Source organism: Rhinichthys klamathensis, unplaced genomic scaffold (genome assembly GCF_029890125.1).
Source record: "Rhinichthys klamathensis goyatoka isolate OS25496 unplaced genomic scaffold, OSU_Roscu_1.1 h1tg000053l_1, whole genome shotgun sequence".
NCBI classification, from domain to species: Eukaryota; Metazoa; Chordata; class Actinopteri; order Cypriniformes; family Leuciscidae; genus Rhinichthys; species Rhinichthys klamathensis.
The window spans coordinates 885,836-899,093 of NW_026606598.1; the positions used below are offsets into that span (position 1 = coordinate 885,836).

Consider the following 13,258-nt stretch of genomic DNA (forward strand, 5'->3'; position numbering starts at 1 on the left):
ATGTTTCGTATTCCAGATGAGCATTCGTGTTTAAAAGCTGTTGCTAAGTGTGAATGTATGTTATGCTTCAAAGCTCTGACTCAATGTAGGATCCTGTTTTACTTTCAAATGGCCTTTTATGTATGACTTGTTAAAGCTTCAGTGACGTTTTCTTCCCCACAATGTCCTGTTTATGCATTCATGTGTTTAGCTACAGTAAAATGAACCCTTTCATGTCATAGGCAACTTTTAAAGATGAAAAATAAAGTATTTGAAGTATAACAATTTGTAATACAAATATGTTCAAGTTTCATGAGCCAATAAACATAAATTGTCATAATACATTATTAGTCACCTTACTTTACAAACGTGCGGAAGCTTGTAATTGTGACTTTAATCTCACAATTCTGACTTTTTCTCAACTTTCGAGTTTATATCTCAGAATTCTGAAATGTGTTTTGACTGGAACTCACATCAGCGATGACAGTTGTGTAGAGTGAAAAGAACAGCATTGTGATGACACTTTTCCAGTTTTCACCATCCAAAATCTAGTAAAGTTTTCTATATTTTCATTAAATAAAACTATACATTTATAATGCTACTTTGTGTTATATAAACTTGGCAGTAAATTACCGTGGCAGTTTATTAACGCTGCTGCGAGGGTTTCTAATAAAATGGTTGAGGGAATGATGTCAAATTTGACACTTTATTCTCTCTTCTGACTGCTAATCAATCTTTCCATATTATTTCCCTCTTTGGGAAAGTCTTGAAAAACGCTATCATGGATTTTTGCCATTGCTATTGTAGTAAATAGGGATAGTGCCTACAAAAAAATATATATTTGCTCTAGTCTCCGGTCTGACTTCTGGAAATGTGAAAACGGTTCATCACACAACTTTGAAAGCTGTGTGTGAGCGGCTTAACAAGTTGATATTAATTTTCTGGATCAAACTCTTATTTGGTTACATGCACATGAGCTCTACATTCAGAACGGAAAATTCAGTAACCACAAAGCAGGACGCAGGGTAACAATTCTAAAGACATCTGAACTGAAGATTCTAGAACTCCACATATCAAAATTAGTCAGTGGGAGTTGATTACTTTGAGTATATAATGGAGATGAGCCAAATACTATGATATTCCAATGTTTTCCTGCAAAATCACAGCTGTTTTTGAAATGTATTAAAATACAAATGTTGGAAAATGAGATAAATTCAAAACATCTGCAATGTCGTAATAGCACCCACTTTTATTAGGGAGGTCAAATGTTCATTGATTCTTTTGACAATCCCAAAAACGAATAATTAGTGGTTTTCCTTTAAAAACGATACTGATACAGTGTAGCTTCCGGGGATACCGAGATTAATCCAGTGCGGTTTTCAGTCATCCACACGAATTCACATACGTCCAGAAACCTGCACAATTAAAAGATTTCAACTACATGAATGTACAGCTTTGCTAAACAAACTAGACTGTTCAGTCTAGTCATTACCTTCTTAAATCATTTACAATAATAATTTTTTCTCACATGGATTCTCAAATTATCTCTTACTTCTCATTTCTCACCATCTATCCTCAGCAATAGCAATATTTCTTACTCTCTTTTTTAAATGCATAATCTTCACATAATGTCACTCTGTGGACTCTGGGGTCATGTTCAGCATAAGTAGGTCTTCACGCCGGCGGACCACCGCGTTTAAGCTGTCACTTGTCCTCACAGCGTTATAGATCTCCTCTGACGTGTTCACCTTTACCCCGTTTACCTCAACAATAACATCCCCTGGTTTCATTCCGGCTCTGTGAAACAGGAAATGACATCACCAATAGGAGGCCTCTATCAACAGACTGAGAAGAGTGCAGTGGGGTCAGACCATTGCTGCTTACCTACTGGCCGGAGATCCTATAATAACACGGTGGATAAGAACTCCATGAGAAACATCAGGAAAGGACACGTCACGCATCTTCAACTCTTCGATTATACTGAGGGGAGAAAAAGACACCATTTAAAGTTTGAAAAAGTCACTTGACTCGGTGACCATCTCGCAAACACTTAAGGACCCAATATACTTCAAGCGAAATCAAAGAACCAACTACTGTCAATTCAAACAAAATCAGGCCAAGCAAAGTTTGTTTCTGGAGTTTGGAACAGCTTGCCAATGGTTTGTAAACACCTTTCGAACAACTATCGATTAAGTAATAGGTAGATTTGACACTGAGGGCCCGCCTTCTTTGACGTGGAAATCTTCAGGCGCTGATATAAAGCTAAATAGAAGAATGAATTGGTGTGACGTCATTTCGAATAAAATCAGGGCAAAATTAAGTTCATTTTGTGTTCCTTTCAAGAGCTCGAAAAGGCTTGCCAAAGCGAACTTTCCAGAAAATGTCGGTAAACCCCTTTGTTCTACCATTGGTCTGTGGCGATTACATAATCAGTATGTGAGCAGGGGCTCCACCTTCTTTCTCTTGAGGAAATTTTTTCCGGTTCACTTCTTCTGTTCAGTCTGTCGAGGTCAGACGTCCATGGGTAAAAACACAAACACACTGGAAAGTCACTTTAAAGTAGACAATGAAGTGGTACTTCTGATGAAATGAGACACACTGTTTTTCATGTTTAATACTGTAGAGCTGTGTGCTTTTAAGCAATATTTTGTATAAAGTGCTATATAAATAAATGTGACGTGACTTTACTAGAGTGCCGAATTGCAGAGCTCAGGCAAACATATCCAAATCGCTTCCATCAGATGCTTTTCTTATGCTTTCTTTAAAAAAAAAATGCTAACTGATTTCTCATTTATATTTACATATTCATCTAACCGTCGCTCTCAGCAGTGTGGGCGGTGTGGGATGTTTGCTAACAGTATATCACGTATTTCAACCTTCTTTTTACCCCCAAGTAAAGAACGAAAAAAGAACTTCGCCGTGAGTATATCGGGGCCTTTAAAAAAAAAAACAGTTTGTTACCTGGGGGTCAAAGTCAACATCATCACTCCAATGTAACGCCGTTTTGATCCCGATTCTCCAAACCAGGACTCTGGAAACAACAGATACATATCAAAAACAGTCAATGAGCTCAAAATCAATGATAACAAGAACCTCTGAGGTCAAGGGTCACTCTTACTCTGCTTGTCTGCAGCACGCTCAAGGAAGAGGCGGACTCTGTCTGAGGGAATAGCAAAGGAAATCCCTGCAGTCACTTTCATGGTATTAATTCCGATGACCTCCCCATCCTGAAGGTTACAAACATAAAACGTCATTTCATTCCATGAGGCTAACATGTGACCAGGTTCTCAGATAAATTGATCAGGTTTTTGTTCTTGTTGTTTATATTTGTTCTTCTATTATAAGTCAAATGAACTGAAAATAAAATTTGATAAGCGAAATGAAACGCCTCAACTTCCTCGTTCTTAAATCCAAAAGGCACAAGCAGTATGTTATGTAAATGTCAGTGACTCACCAGGTTTATAAGGGGACCTCCTGAATTTCCAAACTGTAAAATAGACATTAACAACTGAACGATGCAATATATTTATTATTCGATTAATGAAATAATTGTAATGACACAAATATAGCGTTCACATGCAATTACACCCAAATCCTCCAATGCCATTTCCTGTGCGCTTACATCTATGGTAGCATCAGTCTGGATGTAGTCTATGTTGGAGTTGGACAGGCCGAGTTCTTTACCACCTCTCTGGGCAGAGCTGACGATTCCAGATGTGATTGTGTTTTTAAGAGAAAAGGGGCTCCCCATGGCAACCACAAACTCACCCTGACGCACATCAGTCGACTGACCAAGACGCAGCGTGGGGAGGGGATGCTGGGATGAGAGACAGAGAGTATTGATGTGTCCAAAATCGCATACTGAGTAGGTTCAAACACACACACATACACTACCATTGAAAAGGTTTTGAAAGAAGTTTATTATGCTCACCATGGCTGCATTATTATTACAATTCAAAATAACTGTTTTCTATTTTCATATATTTCAAAATGTCATGTATGCCTTTGATGAGCTAAATGGTACCTTAGCGTTGATTTTGATGGTGGCGATGTCTGCAGCCTGGTCTACATCCTGGACTGTGGCATTGTAAGTCTCTCCATTGGTCAGTTTGACACGGACGCCACGCTTGTTGGCAACCACATGGGCATTGGTCACTATCAGGCCATCACTACTTATGATGAAGCCGGAGCCATTCGAGATGGGCACCTCACGACCAGAAAAGGGGTGTCTATAAAGAACCAGTATTTAATATAAGACGCAAAGAATCAATCTACACGTTAAAGATTCAAAAGTTCCCTGTTGAGAAAAACAACTTGAACGAGCCTAAACTGGTTTGCTCGACCATGTCAAGTCAGGCTGTCTGGTCTGTTGGCTAGTTTAACGAGTTAGTTCATCCAAAAATGAAAATTATGTCATTAATTAACCACCCTCACGTCGTTCCAAACCCGTGAGACTTTCGTTGATATTCAGAACATAAATGAAGATCTTTTTGATGAAATCTGAGAGTTTCTGTCCCTCCATAGACAGTTTGACGTTTCAAAAAGTGCATAAAGAGATGGTAAAACTAATACATATGAATTGAGCGTGACATGATCGCTCTATATGATGAACAGATTGAATTTAGGATTTTAGTCACATATAAACATTCATCAAGTCACACATCAGTTGAGGTAAAGGGAAGTTCAAGCATGTTCGCTTGATGTGCAAGAACCAATGAGGTTAATTCTCGTTGTTACACAGCAGTTTGAGCTTCAGCAAGAACCAATGAGGTTTGTTCTCGTTCTCTTGAGCTTCAGCAAGAACCAATGAGGTGTGTGCTCCTATCAAGCAGGTTCAGTTGAGCTTCTGTTTCGCTGATCAATGTTCATATGTAAATAAAAGCCTAAATAAAATCTGTACATCATATAAAGCGATCGTGTCTCTTCAGAAAATTATGGACCACTTAATTCATATGGATTAGTTTTATGATGTCTTTTACCTTTTGGAAGCATCACAGGGGTAGTTGCATAGCTGTCAATGGAGGGACAGAAAGCTCTCAGATTTCATCAAGAAGATCTTCATTTGTGTTCCAAATATGAACGAAAGATTGGAACGACATGAGGTTGAGTAATTAATGACATCATTTTCATTTTTTGGGTAAACTTTCCCCTTTAAGAAAGAAAGGCTTGGGTAATTTTTCAGCAGCTTGACCACGGTAGGAGACCCGGTTTAACACCGGAGTAAAGATAGTTTGCGGTTTGATTTTCAGTTTTCGTTTCGCTGTGGTCCCGCAGTGCGGTGTCGTGGACATGCAAATAATATCTCATGTCGTTATTCATGATTTGTGAATTTGTGTAACGGTGTTTCTCCGGGTCAAAATCCCCCCCCCAAATTTTTTTTTTTTTTTTTTAATTGGGTATAGCTCCAAAAGTCGGTCACTTAGGAGTCTGAACCCAGTGTCACCTTGACATGCTCGATTTGTGAATTTTTTCACAGCAAAGCTCTTGTCTGTAAAACGTTCGCTAAGTCCGGTAGACAGGAATGTTGAAAATAGGCGTTTTTCATGTTTAAACAATGTATATTTACAATTTATAATAAACACACACACTGCTGGATTAGAAAAACACTTGTTTTAGATTGAACCTGATTTGTGAAAACTTTCACAGATCAGTTTGGGTCAGTTAACCCTTCCCTGAGTGGTTAACTTGGTCATTCTGATTTGTGAAACCTTTCAGAGGTCAGTTTGGGTCAGTTAAACCTTCCCTGAGTGGTTAACTAGGTCATTCTGATTTGTGAAAACTTTCACAGCTCAGTTTGGGTCAAGTTAACCCTTCCCTGAGTGGTTAACTTGGTCATTCTGATTTGTGAAAACTTTCACAGATCAGTTTGGGTCAGATAACCCTTCCCTGAGTGGTTAACTTGGTCATTCTGATTTGTGAAAACTTTCACAGATCAGTTTGGGTCAGTTAACCATTCCCTGAGTGGTTAACTTGATCATTCTGATTTTTGAAAACTTTCAGAGGTCAGTTTGGGTCAGTTAACCCTTCCCTGAGTGGTTAACTAGGTCATTCTGATTTGTGAAAAATTTCAGAGGTCAGTTTGGGTCAGTTAACCATTCCCTGAGTGGTTAACTAGGTCATTCTGATTTGTGAAAACTTTCACAGATCAGTTTGGGTCAGTTAACCCTTCCCTGAGTGGTTAACTAGGTCATTCTGATTTGTGAAAACTTTCACAGATCAGTTTGGGTCAGTTAACCCTTCCCTGAGTGGTTAACTAGGTCGTTCTGATTTGTGAAAACCTTCACAGGTCAGTTTGGGGCAGTTAACCCTTCCCTGGGTGGTTAACTAGGTCATTCTGATTTGTGAAAACTTTCACAGATCAGTTTGGGTCAGTTAACCCTTCCCTGAGTCGGTAACTAGGTCATTCTGATTTGTCAAAACTTTCACAGGTCAGTTTGGGCCAGTTAACCCTTCCCTGAGTGGTTAACTTGGTCATTCTGATTCCCTGAGTCGGTAACTAGGTCATTCTGATTTGTGAAAACCTTCACAGGTCAGTTTGGGGCAGTTAACCCTTCCCTGAGTGGTTAACTAGGTCAGTGGTTAACTGGGTCAGTTAACCCTTCCCTGAGTGGTTAACTTGGTCATTCTGATTCCCTGAGTCGGTAACTTGGTCATTCTGATTTGTGAAAACTTTCACAGATCAGTTTGGGTCAGTTAACCCTTCCCTGAGTGGTTAACTTGGTCATTCTGATTTGTGAAACCTTTCTGACCAAGTTAACCACTCAGGGAAGGGTTAACTGACCCAAACTGACCTCTGAAAGGTTTTCACAAATCAGAATGACCAAGTTAACCACTCAGGGAATGGTTAACTGACCCAAACTGATCTGTGAAAGTTTTCACAAATCAGAATGACCAAGTTAACCACTCAGGGAAGGGTTATCTGACCCAAACTGATCTGTGAAAGTTTTCACAAATCAGAATGACCAAGTTAACCACTCAGGGAAGGGTTATCTGACCCAAACTGATCTGTGAAAGTTTTCACAAATCAGAATGACCAAGTTAACCACTCAGGGAAGGGTTAACTGACCCAAACTGATCTGTGAAAGTTTTCACAAATCAGAATGACCTAGTTACCGACTCAGGGAAGGGTTAACTGCCCCAAACTGACCTGTGAAGGTTTTCACAAATCAGAACGACCTAGTTAACCACTCAGGGAATCAGAATGACCAAGTTAACCACTCAGGGAAGGGTTATCTGACCCAAACTGATCTGTGAAGGTTTTCACAAATCAGAATGACCAAGTTAACCACTCAGGGAAGGGTTAACTTGACCCAAACTGAGCTGTGAAAGTTTTCACAAATCAGAATGACCAAGTTAACCACTCAGGAAAGGGTTAACTGACCCAAACCTATCTGTGAAAGTTTTCACAAATCAGAATGACCAAGTTAACCACTCAGGGAAGGGTTAACTGGCCCAAACTGAGCTGTGAAAGTTTTCACAAATCAAAATGACCTAGTTAACCACTCAGGGAAGGGTTAACTGACCCAAACTTATCTGTGAAAGTTTTCACAAATCAGAATGACCAAGTTAACCACTCAGGGAATGGTTAACTGACCCAAACTGATCTGTGAAAGTTTTCACAAATCAGAATGACCAAGTTAACCACTCAGGGAAGGGTTAACTGACCCAAACTGATCTGTGAAAGTTTTCACAAATCAGAATGACCTAGTTAACCACTCAGGGAAGGGTTAACTGACCCAAACTGACCTGTGAAAGTTTTCACAAATCAGGTTCAATCTAAAACAAGTGTTTTTGTAATCCAGCAGTGTGTGTGTTTATTATAAATTGTAAATATACATTGTTTAAACATGAAAAACGACTATTTTCAACATTCCTGTCTACCGGAGTTAGCGAACGTTTTACAGACAAGAGCTTTGCTGTGAAAAAATTCACAAATCGAGCATGTCAAGGTGACACTGGGTTCAGACTCCTAAGTGACCGACTTTTGGAGCTATACCCAATTTTAAAAAAAATAATAATAATAAATTTTTTTTGGATTTTGACCCGGAGAAACACCGTTACACAAATTCACAAATCATGAATAACGACATGAGATATTATTTGCATGTCCACGACACCGCACTGCGGGACCACAGCGAAACGAAAACTGAAAATCAAACCGCAAACTATCTTTACTCCGGTATATTACCCAGACTGCGATACCCTTTTAAACCAGCTAAGACCATTTTAGGCTAGTTTAAGATGTTTTCAATGGAGCTAGTACAGTTTAATTGTATTTTTGAACAGACTCACCGCCCAACGATCTCGATGTAGACTACAGCAGGAGTGGACTTCTCAACCACATCCGCGATGAAATTGTACTTGTAGCGCGGACTGTCAGGTTTAAATGGAGAGGCACATTGGACAGTAGGTAATATGCTGTCAATAAGCATATTTCTGACCGAGACTGTGCTCTGTAGGGCATCTTTATTGTTCTCGTTTCTTAATGAATACAAGGCTGCAGCTCCTCCGAGTCCAAATCCAAAAGCGACTGCCAGGCGAGCGGTGCGACTGTTGCCTTCTGAACTCCGGTGTGAAACTACAGGTCGTAACGTTACTTCTACATGTTCCTGCTTACCTGAATAGGAGTTAGAAAAGTGTCCTAAAGGTCTTACTGTCATCACATTTGGTTGGCGACGGCTGTCCCGGAGACATCTCGTGATCGTCCTAATGAGACATCGACTTACATGTGTACTTGCCATGTTGCATCAGATGTATTGTAGTAGAAAACAGTCAAACCAGATGGAAGCAGGGACTTGACCGCTGGGTATAATACATTATATTAGCAAAAGTTTCTTTGAAAATCTTTAAATAGTTTATCTTTATTCTATATAGGAATATGTGGTTTAAATGGTCTTCACGTACGCTTGTAGAGGTGTGACTGTCCAATCCTCGTCTCTGACTGTAAAGTCTGACTGTGACAGTACCGGAAGTAGTATCTGGTCAACCCATCTGCGCATGTATGGACATGTCTGATGAGAGGATGTGAGTGGGAATTTCTGGGAAACTCCTGCTAGAAATTAGAATATCTGACAAGTCCGCTGTGTAATGTAAACCTTCATCGGAAATATTTTCTACATTTGAATAGATGAAAGTGTAATAAATATAATATCATTACAAATTATCTAAAATATTATTCTTGTAACTATTATTTAATAAGTTGTATTTAATAAATAACTATTATTAAATAATAACAATGTAGTATCCATGTTAATAATAACCTATTATTGAGTGGAATTATTCAATCTGCATTTATTTTGAAAATATTGATATAAGTATTGTCAGAGCCCGTCTAACTGAGAGCCTTGGCACTTCCTATTAGCCCCATTGTGTATCATATTGGTTGCAGTTCCATTAGAAATCGCGGGCGAGTGCAGAATGAATGGGAGCCTATGGAGCTAAACGGCTAAATGTATCTCGTTCTCCTGCTTGTCGTTGAATCAACATAGATTTTATTGTTGATTCCGCAAGTTCAATATAGATTATAGGCCAAAAGTCGAATGAACGAGTACTTATGTCCTTTCGATTTCTTACAGGTTAGGCCGTTGTTGGCCGTAACACGCTAGCATTCTGCTATTATGTGACGTCATCACACTTTTTAACGGATTTTTAGAACAGATAATTGTACTTAAAAATGCAATTTTCAGCAGAGTGTATTATCTTAGCCCTCCCTTTTGAATGCAACTTTCAAATTACTTGACAAAAAATTACATCCTGAGAAAAGTGGATTTCTGGGGGTGAAACCCCATAGACTCCCATTCATTGTGCACTCGCCTGCGAGCGCCCCCGCATGGACAGATACGTGTTACTGCAGCCAGTCCATAAACCGGAAGTAACCAGACAGTGCCAATTCTCTTCAATTAGACATTCTGCATCCCATCATCTCTGCTCGCAGCTATATTTTGCTTTGGTGTCCTGTGGAGTGGGTAAAACTGTTTTTAATGGCAGGTTAGCAGATACCGTTGACTCGGAAGGACTGGATGAATTTTTTTTTAAACTGTCTCCACTGATAAATAACACCCAGGCTAACTTGGAAATGAGGCCCAATGTCCAAAATCCTGAACCACCCCTTTAAGTTTTTTTGTTTTGTTTTTACAGTGCGATTCCGTATTAAACGGAACGGTTGGCAAACCTACCTTAACCACCTTTCTGAGCAAATAAAATTGAAATGTAGCCTATTATTTTTTTTTTTATTATCAAGTTGGATTACCTACATTTAAACTGGTAGTCCACAAAGGCTCATTGAATGTAGAAAATATCATATATGTTGTTATAATGTTGTCCTTTGGCTTAGTGTGCAGCTTCTTTTTAACATTTAATCAGCTCAGAGACAGGAGATGAAAATAGTCTAGTTTGACTTAAAATGCACATTTTTATATAACATGTTAATTCATGTGTTGTCCTGGATATATAAACAAAAACACAGTTTATATTTTATTTTTTATTATGCAAAATGGGCCAAAACAATATATATATATATATTAAACATTTAAAACATTACAAAAATTTATGAATATGCTGCAAAAATATAGCACAATTTCTTAAAGCTGCCTGGTTCCAACTCCTGGTCTTTGACTTTGATTGCCAAGCGGGGCATTTTTTGTGGAGGTGACTGGTCCACACATGCATTGTCCTGTTGAAGGAACACACATATCATGTCACACTGACCAGATTTAATGAGTGATTCTTAGAGAAAATCATAATACATGTGTATTTCTACAATGTCAATGTGAGGGTTCTATACACTGAAAAGAATATGATACTAGTCATGTATTAAATTATTAAAGTGTTTATATTTTTAAATCTGAAAAAAGGAGGGAACTTACCAATGCTCTCTTCCGGTTCATCTGGGACCTGGGAGGAATGCTGCTCTGATCCAGGTGTGAAGTCTTTATCCGATCCGGGCTCCTCGGTTTAGTATTCAGCTGCACCTTCTTGTTAATATCCACACAGATTTTATTTTTTGGAGGTGGCTGACACACACCTACATTGCCCTGTTAAAGAAACAAATATAATCATGTTGGGCAGTTTAATGAGTGCTTGTTAGACTAAATCTAAACATATCTTTCTAAAGTTTTAAAATAATATATAAAAAGATTTGAATAGAGGACCTAGAAAACATAGAAGCATATTTGAAGTCAATGTTTTTTTGTTTGTGTTTGAATAAATCTGAAAATGATGATGGAATGAGATGGAAGGGACTTACAGAAGCTCCCTTTGGGATATTCTGCTCCCTCTGCTTCTGCCTCTGCTTTTTAGGGATCTTGAGGCTTTCTCCCAGTTTGGGGGAATCTGAAGGTACAAGTGATCCCTGTGTGGTCCCCGAATGCACAAGTATACCTTTTGGGATCCTTGGGGCCATATCTTCTCCCTTCGGAGCCCCAGAGGGCACTACCGCTTCCTGTGGATTCGCTTGAGAAGACGCTTGAGGCCTCCTCTGCAGCAGCTTCCCTCTCAGAGGCTTTGGGGCAGGCACAGATGGTATCTGTAGAGACTTGAGCACAGGTGCTCCCTGTGGAGACCCTATGGGCACAGGTGCTTTCTGTGGGGACCCAACAGCCACTGGTGCTTCCTGTGTCTTTTTCTGCCTCCACTTTCTCTGCTGATGCAGCCGCTCCTGCTTAAGAGGCTCAGAGAACTTTAGATTTCGCCAATCTTGAGACTGGGGCACAGGTGGTCCTAGTGGAGACCCTGTGGGCACAGGTGCTTTCTGTGGGGACCCAACAGCCACTGGTGCTTCCTGTGTCTTTTTCTGGCTCCACTTTCTCTGCTGATGCAGCTGCTCCTGCTTAAGAGGCTCAGAGAACTTTAGATTTCGCCAATCTTGAGACTGGGGCACAGGTGGTCCTAGTGGAGACCCAGTGGGCACAGGTGCTTTCTGTGGGGACCCAACAGCCACTGGTGCTTCCTGTGTCTTTTTCTGCCTCCACTTTCTCTGCTGATACAGCCGCTCCTGCTTAAGAGGCTCAGAGAACTTTAGATTTCGCCAATCTTGAGACTGGGGCACAGGTGGTCCTAGTGGAGACCCAGTGGGCACAGGTGCTTTCTGTGGGGACCCAACAGCCACTGGTGCTTCCTGTGTCTTTTTCTGCCTCCACTTTCTCTGCTGATGCAGCCACTCCTGCTTAAGAGGCTCAGAGAAATTTAGATTTCGCCAATCTTGAGACTTGGGCACAGGTGGTCCTAGTGGAAACCCAGTGGGCACAGGTGCTTTCTGTGGGGACCCAAGAGCCACAGGTGATTCCTGTTGGGACCTGGTGGGCACAGGAGCTCCCTGTGTCTTGTTTTGGCTCCACTGCTTCGTCGACTTCAGGGATATGGGGCGTGGAGGCCAGGTGAAGTCGCAATACTCTGGCTCCTCAGAGATGGGACTTGAAACCTCCATAATAGCCCACCACTCCCCTGCAGCAAGGGCCATGGTGAGCTCATCTGAGAGTTCAGGACCTAAGGACTGCTCTGCACTCTCAGTAAAACCAATGGGAAAGCTTGCCATTTTGGATATGATGATATCTAAAGAACTGAACAATACTGACTTTCTGCAATCTCTATCTGTAAAACACTGTGAAAGACAGAGAAATGGAAGAGATGAGTTGAGCAAACACATACAAACCTGGAAGCTGATTGTCTTATCAAATTACTTGAAAAAATACATTTTCTACAGTGTATGCCCATGGCTGTCAATCAGAAGAGGCAAGGGAGTCCAGTCCAAAAGCCTCCTTCAAATCTATTCAAAATTAACAATTAAGCTTCATTAATTGATAAATTATAAATTTAACTACTAATGTGGTCAACTAAGATAATGATATATATATATATATATATATATGATTCAATTTTCCATAATTATTATATGTCATAATGTCAGTATCAGTATTTGCTTTCTACCATGCACAATTAAAAATGTCACTGAACGTTTGCTGTTTAATTGTAACAATGAGCACTCAAACACACCAAACCAACAATTACCAAAAACACACACAAAAACTGATTTTGCACGGGCACTTTGGACTAGTATATAAAATGTCTATCATGCCTGGTAGTCAAGGCACATTTTATTTACTGCACGAATAGAATAGGATGACAGCAATAAAGACTCCATTTAACAAACCAATGAGAATAAATATTCAAATGGACATTTGTCTGTCCAAAATGGCCATTAAAGGCATAAGGAGTTCCTCCTTTTGCATATCAGTTACAGTCAGAGATACAGAGATAACCATTAAGGCCAAATCTGCTTTCA

General features: G+C 39.9%; 1 protein-coding gene across 2 annotated transcripts; it reads right to left on the minus strand.

Annotated features, from left to right (window-relative positions):
• Window positions 1–1,208: 1,208 nt before the first annotated feature.
• LOC130083068 (serine protease HTRA2, mitochondrial-like) lies at window positions 1,209–8,871 on the minus strand. Of its 2 annotated transcripts, XM_056248038.1 has the most exons (8): window positions 8,272–8,869; window positions 4,004–4,208; window positions 3,602–3,796; window positions 3,434–3,466; window positions 3,098–3,206; window positions 2,941–3,010; window positions 1,864–1,959; window positions 1,209–1,776 (listed from the first exon to the last, which is right to left on the minus strand). In XM_056248038.1, the coding sequence occupies exons 1-8, from the start codon at window positions 8,718–8,720 to the stop codon at window positions 1,611–1,613; spliced, it is 1,323 nt and encodes a 440-aa protein (XP_056104013.1). In that variant the 5' UTR covers window positions 8,721–8,869; the 3' UTR covers window positions 1,209–1,610. The 2 variants fall into 2 exon arrangements, with proteins under 2 accessions (XP_056104013.1, XP_056104014.1); XM_056248039.1 differs by lacking the exon at window positions 3,434–3,466 and having other exon boundaries at window positions 8,272–8,871.
• Window positions 8,872–13,258: the final 4,387 nt, after the last annotated feature.

Bases quoted from the DNA above. Each gene is read 5' to 3' on its own strand.
- LOC130083068 (XM_056248038.1), bottom strand. From the start codon at position 8,720: ATGGCAAGTACACATGTAAGTCGATGTCTCATTAGGACGATCACGAGA. The intron at 3,797-4,003 runs GTACCATTTAGC...CTCTCATCCCAG, and splicing joins CCATCAAAATCAACGCTAAG to CATCCCCTCCCCACGCTGCG. The intron at 1,777-1,863 runs GTAAGCAGCAAT...CCTGTTTCACAG, and splicing joins ATAGGATCTCCGGCCAGTAG to AGCCGGAATGAAACCAGGGG.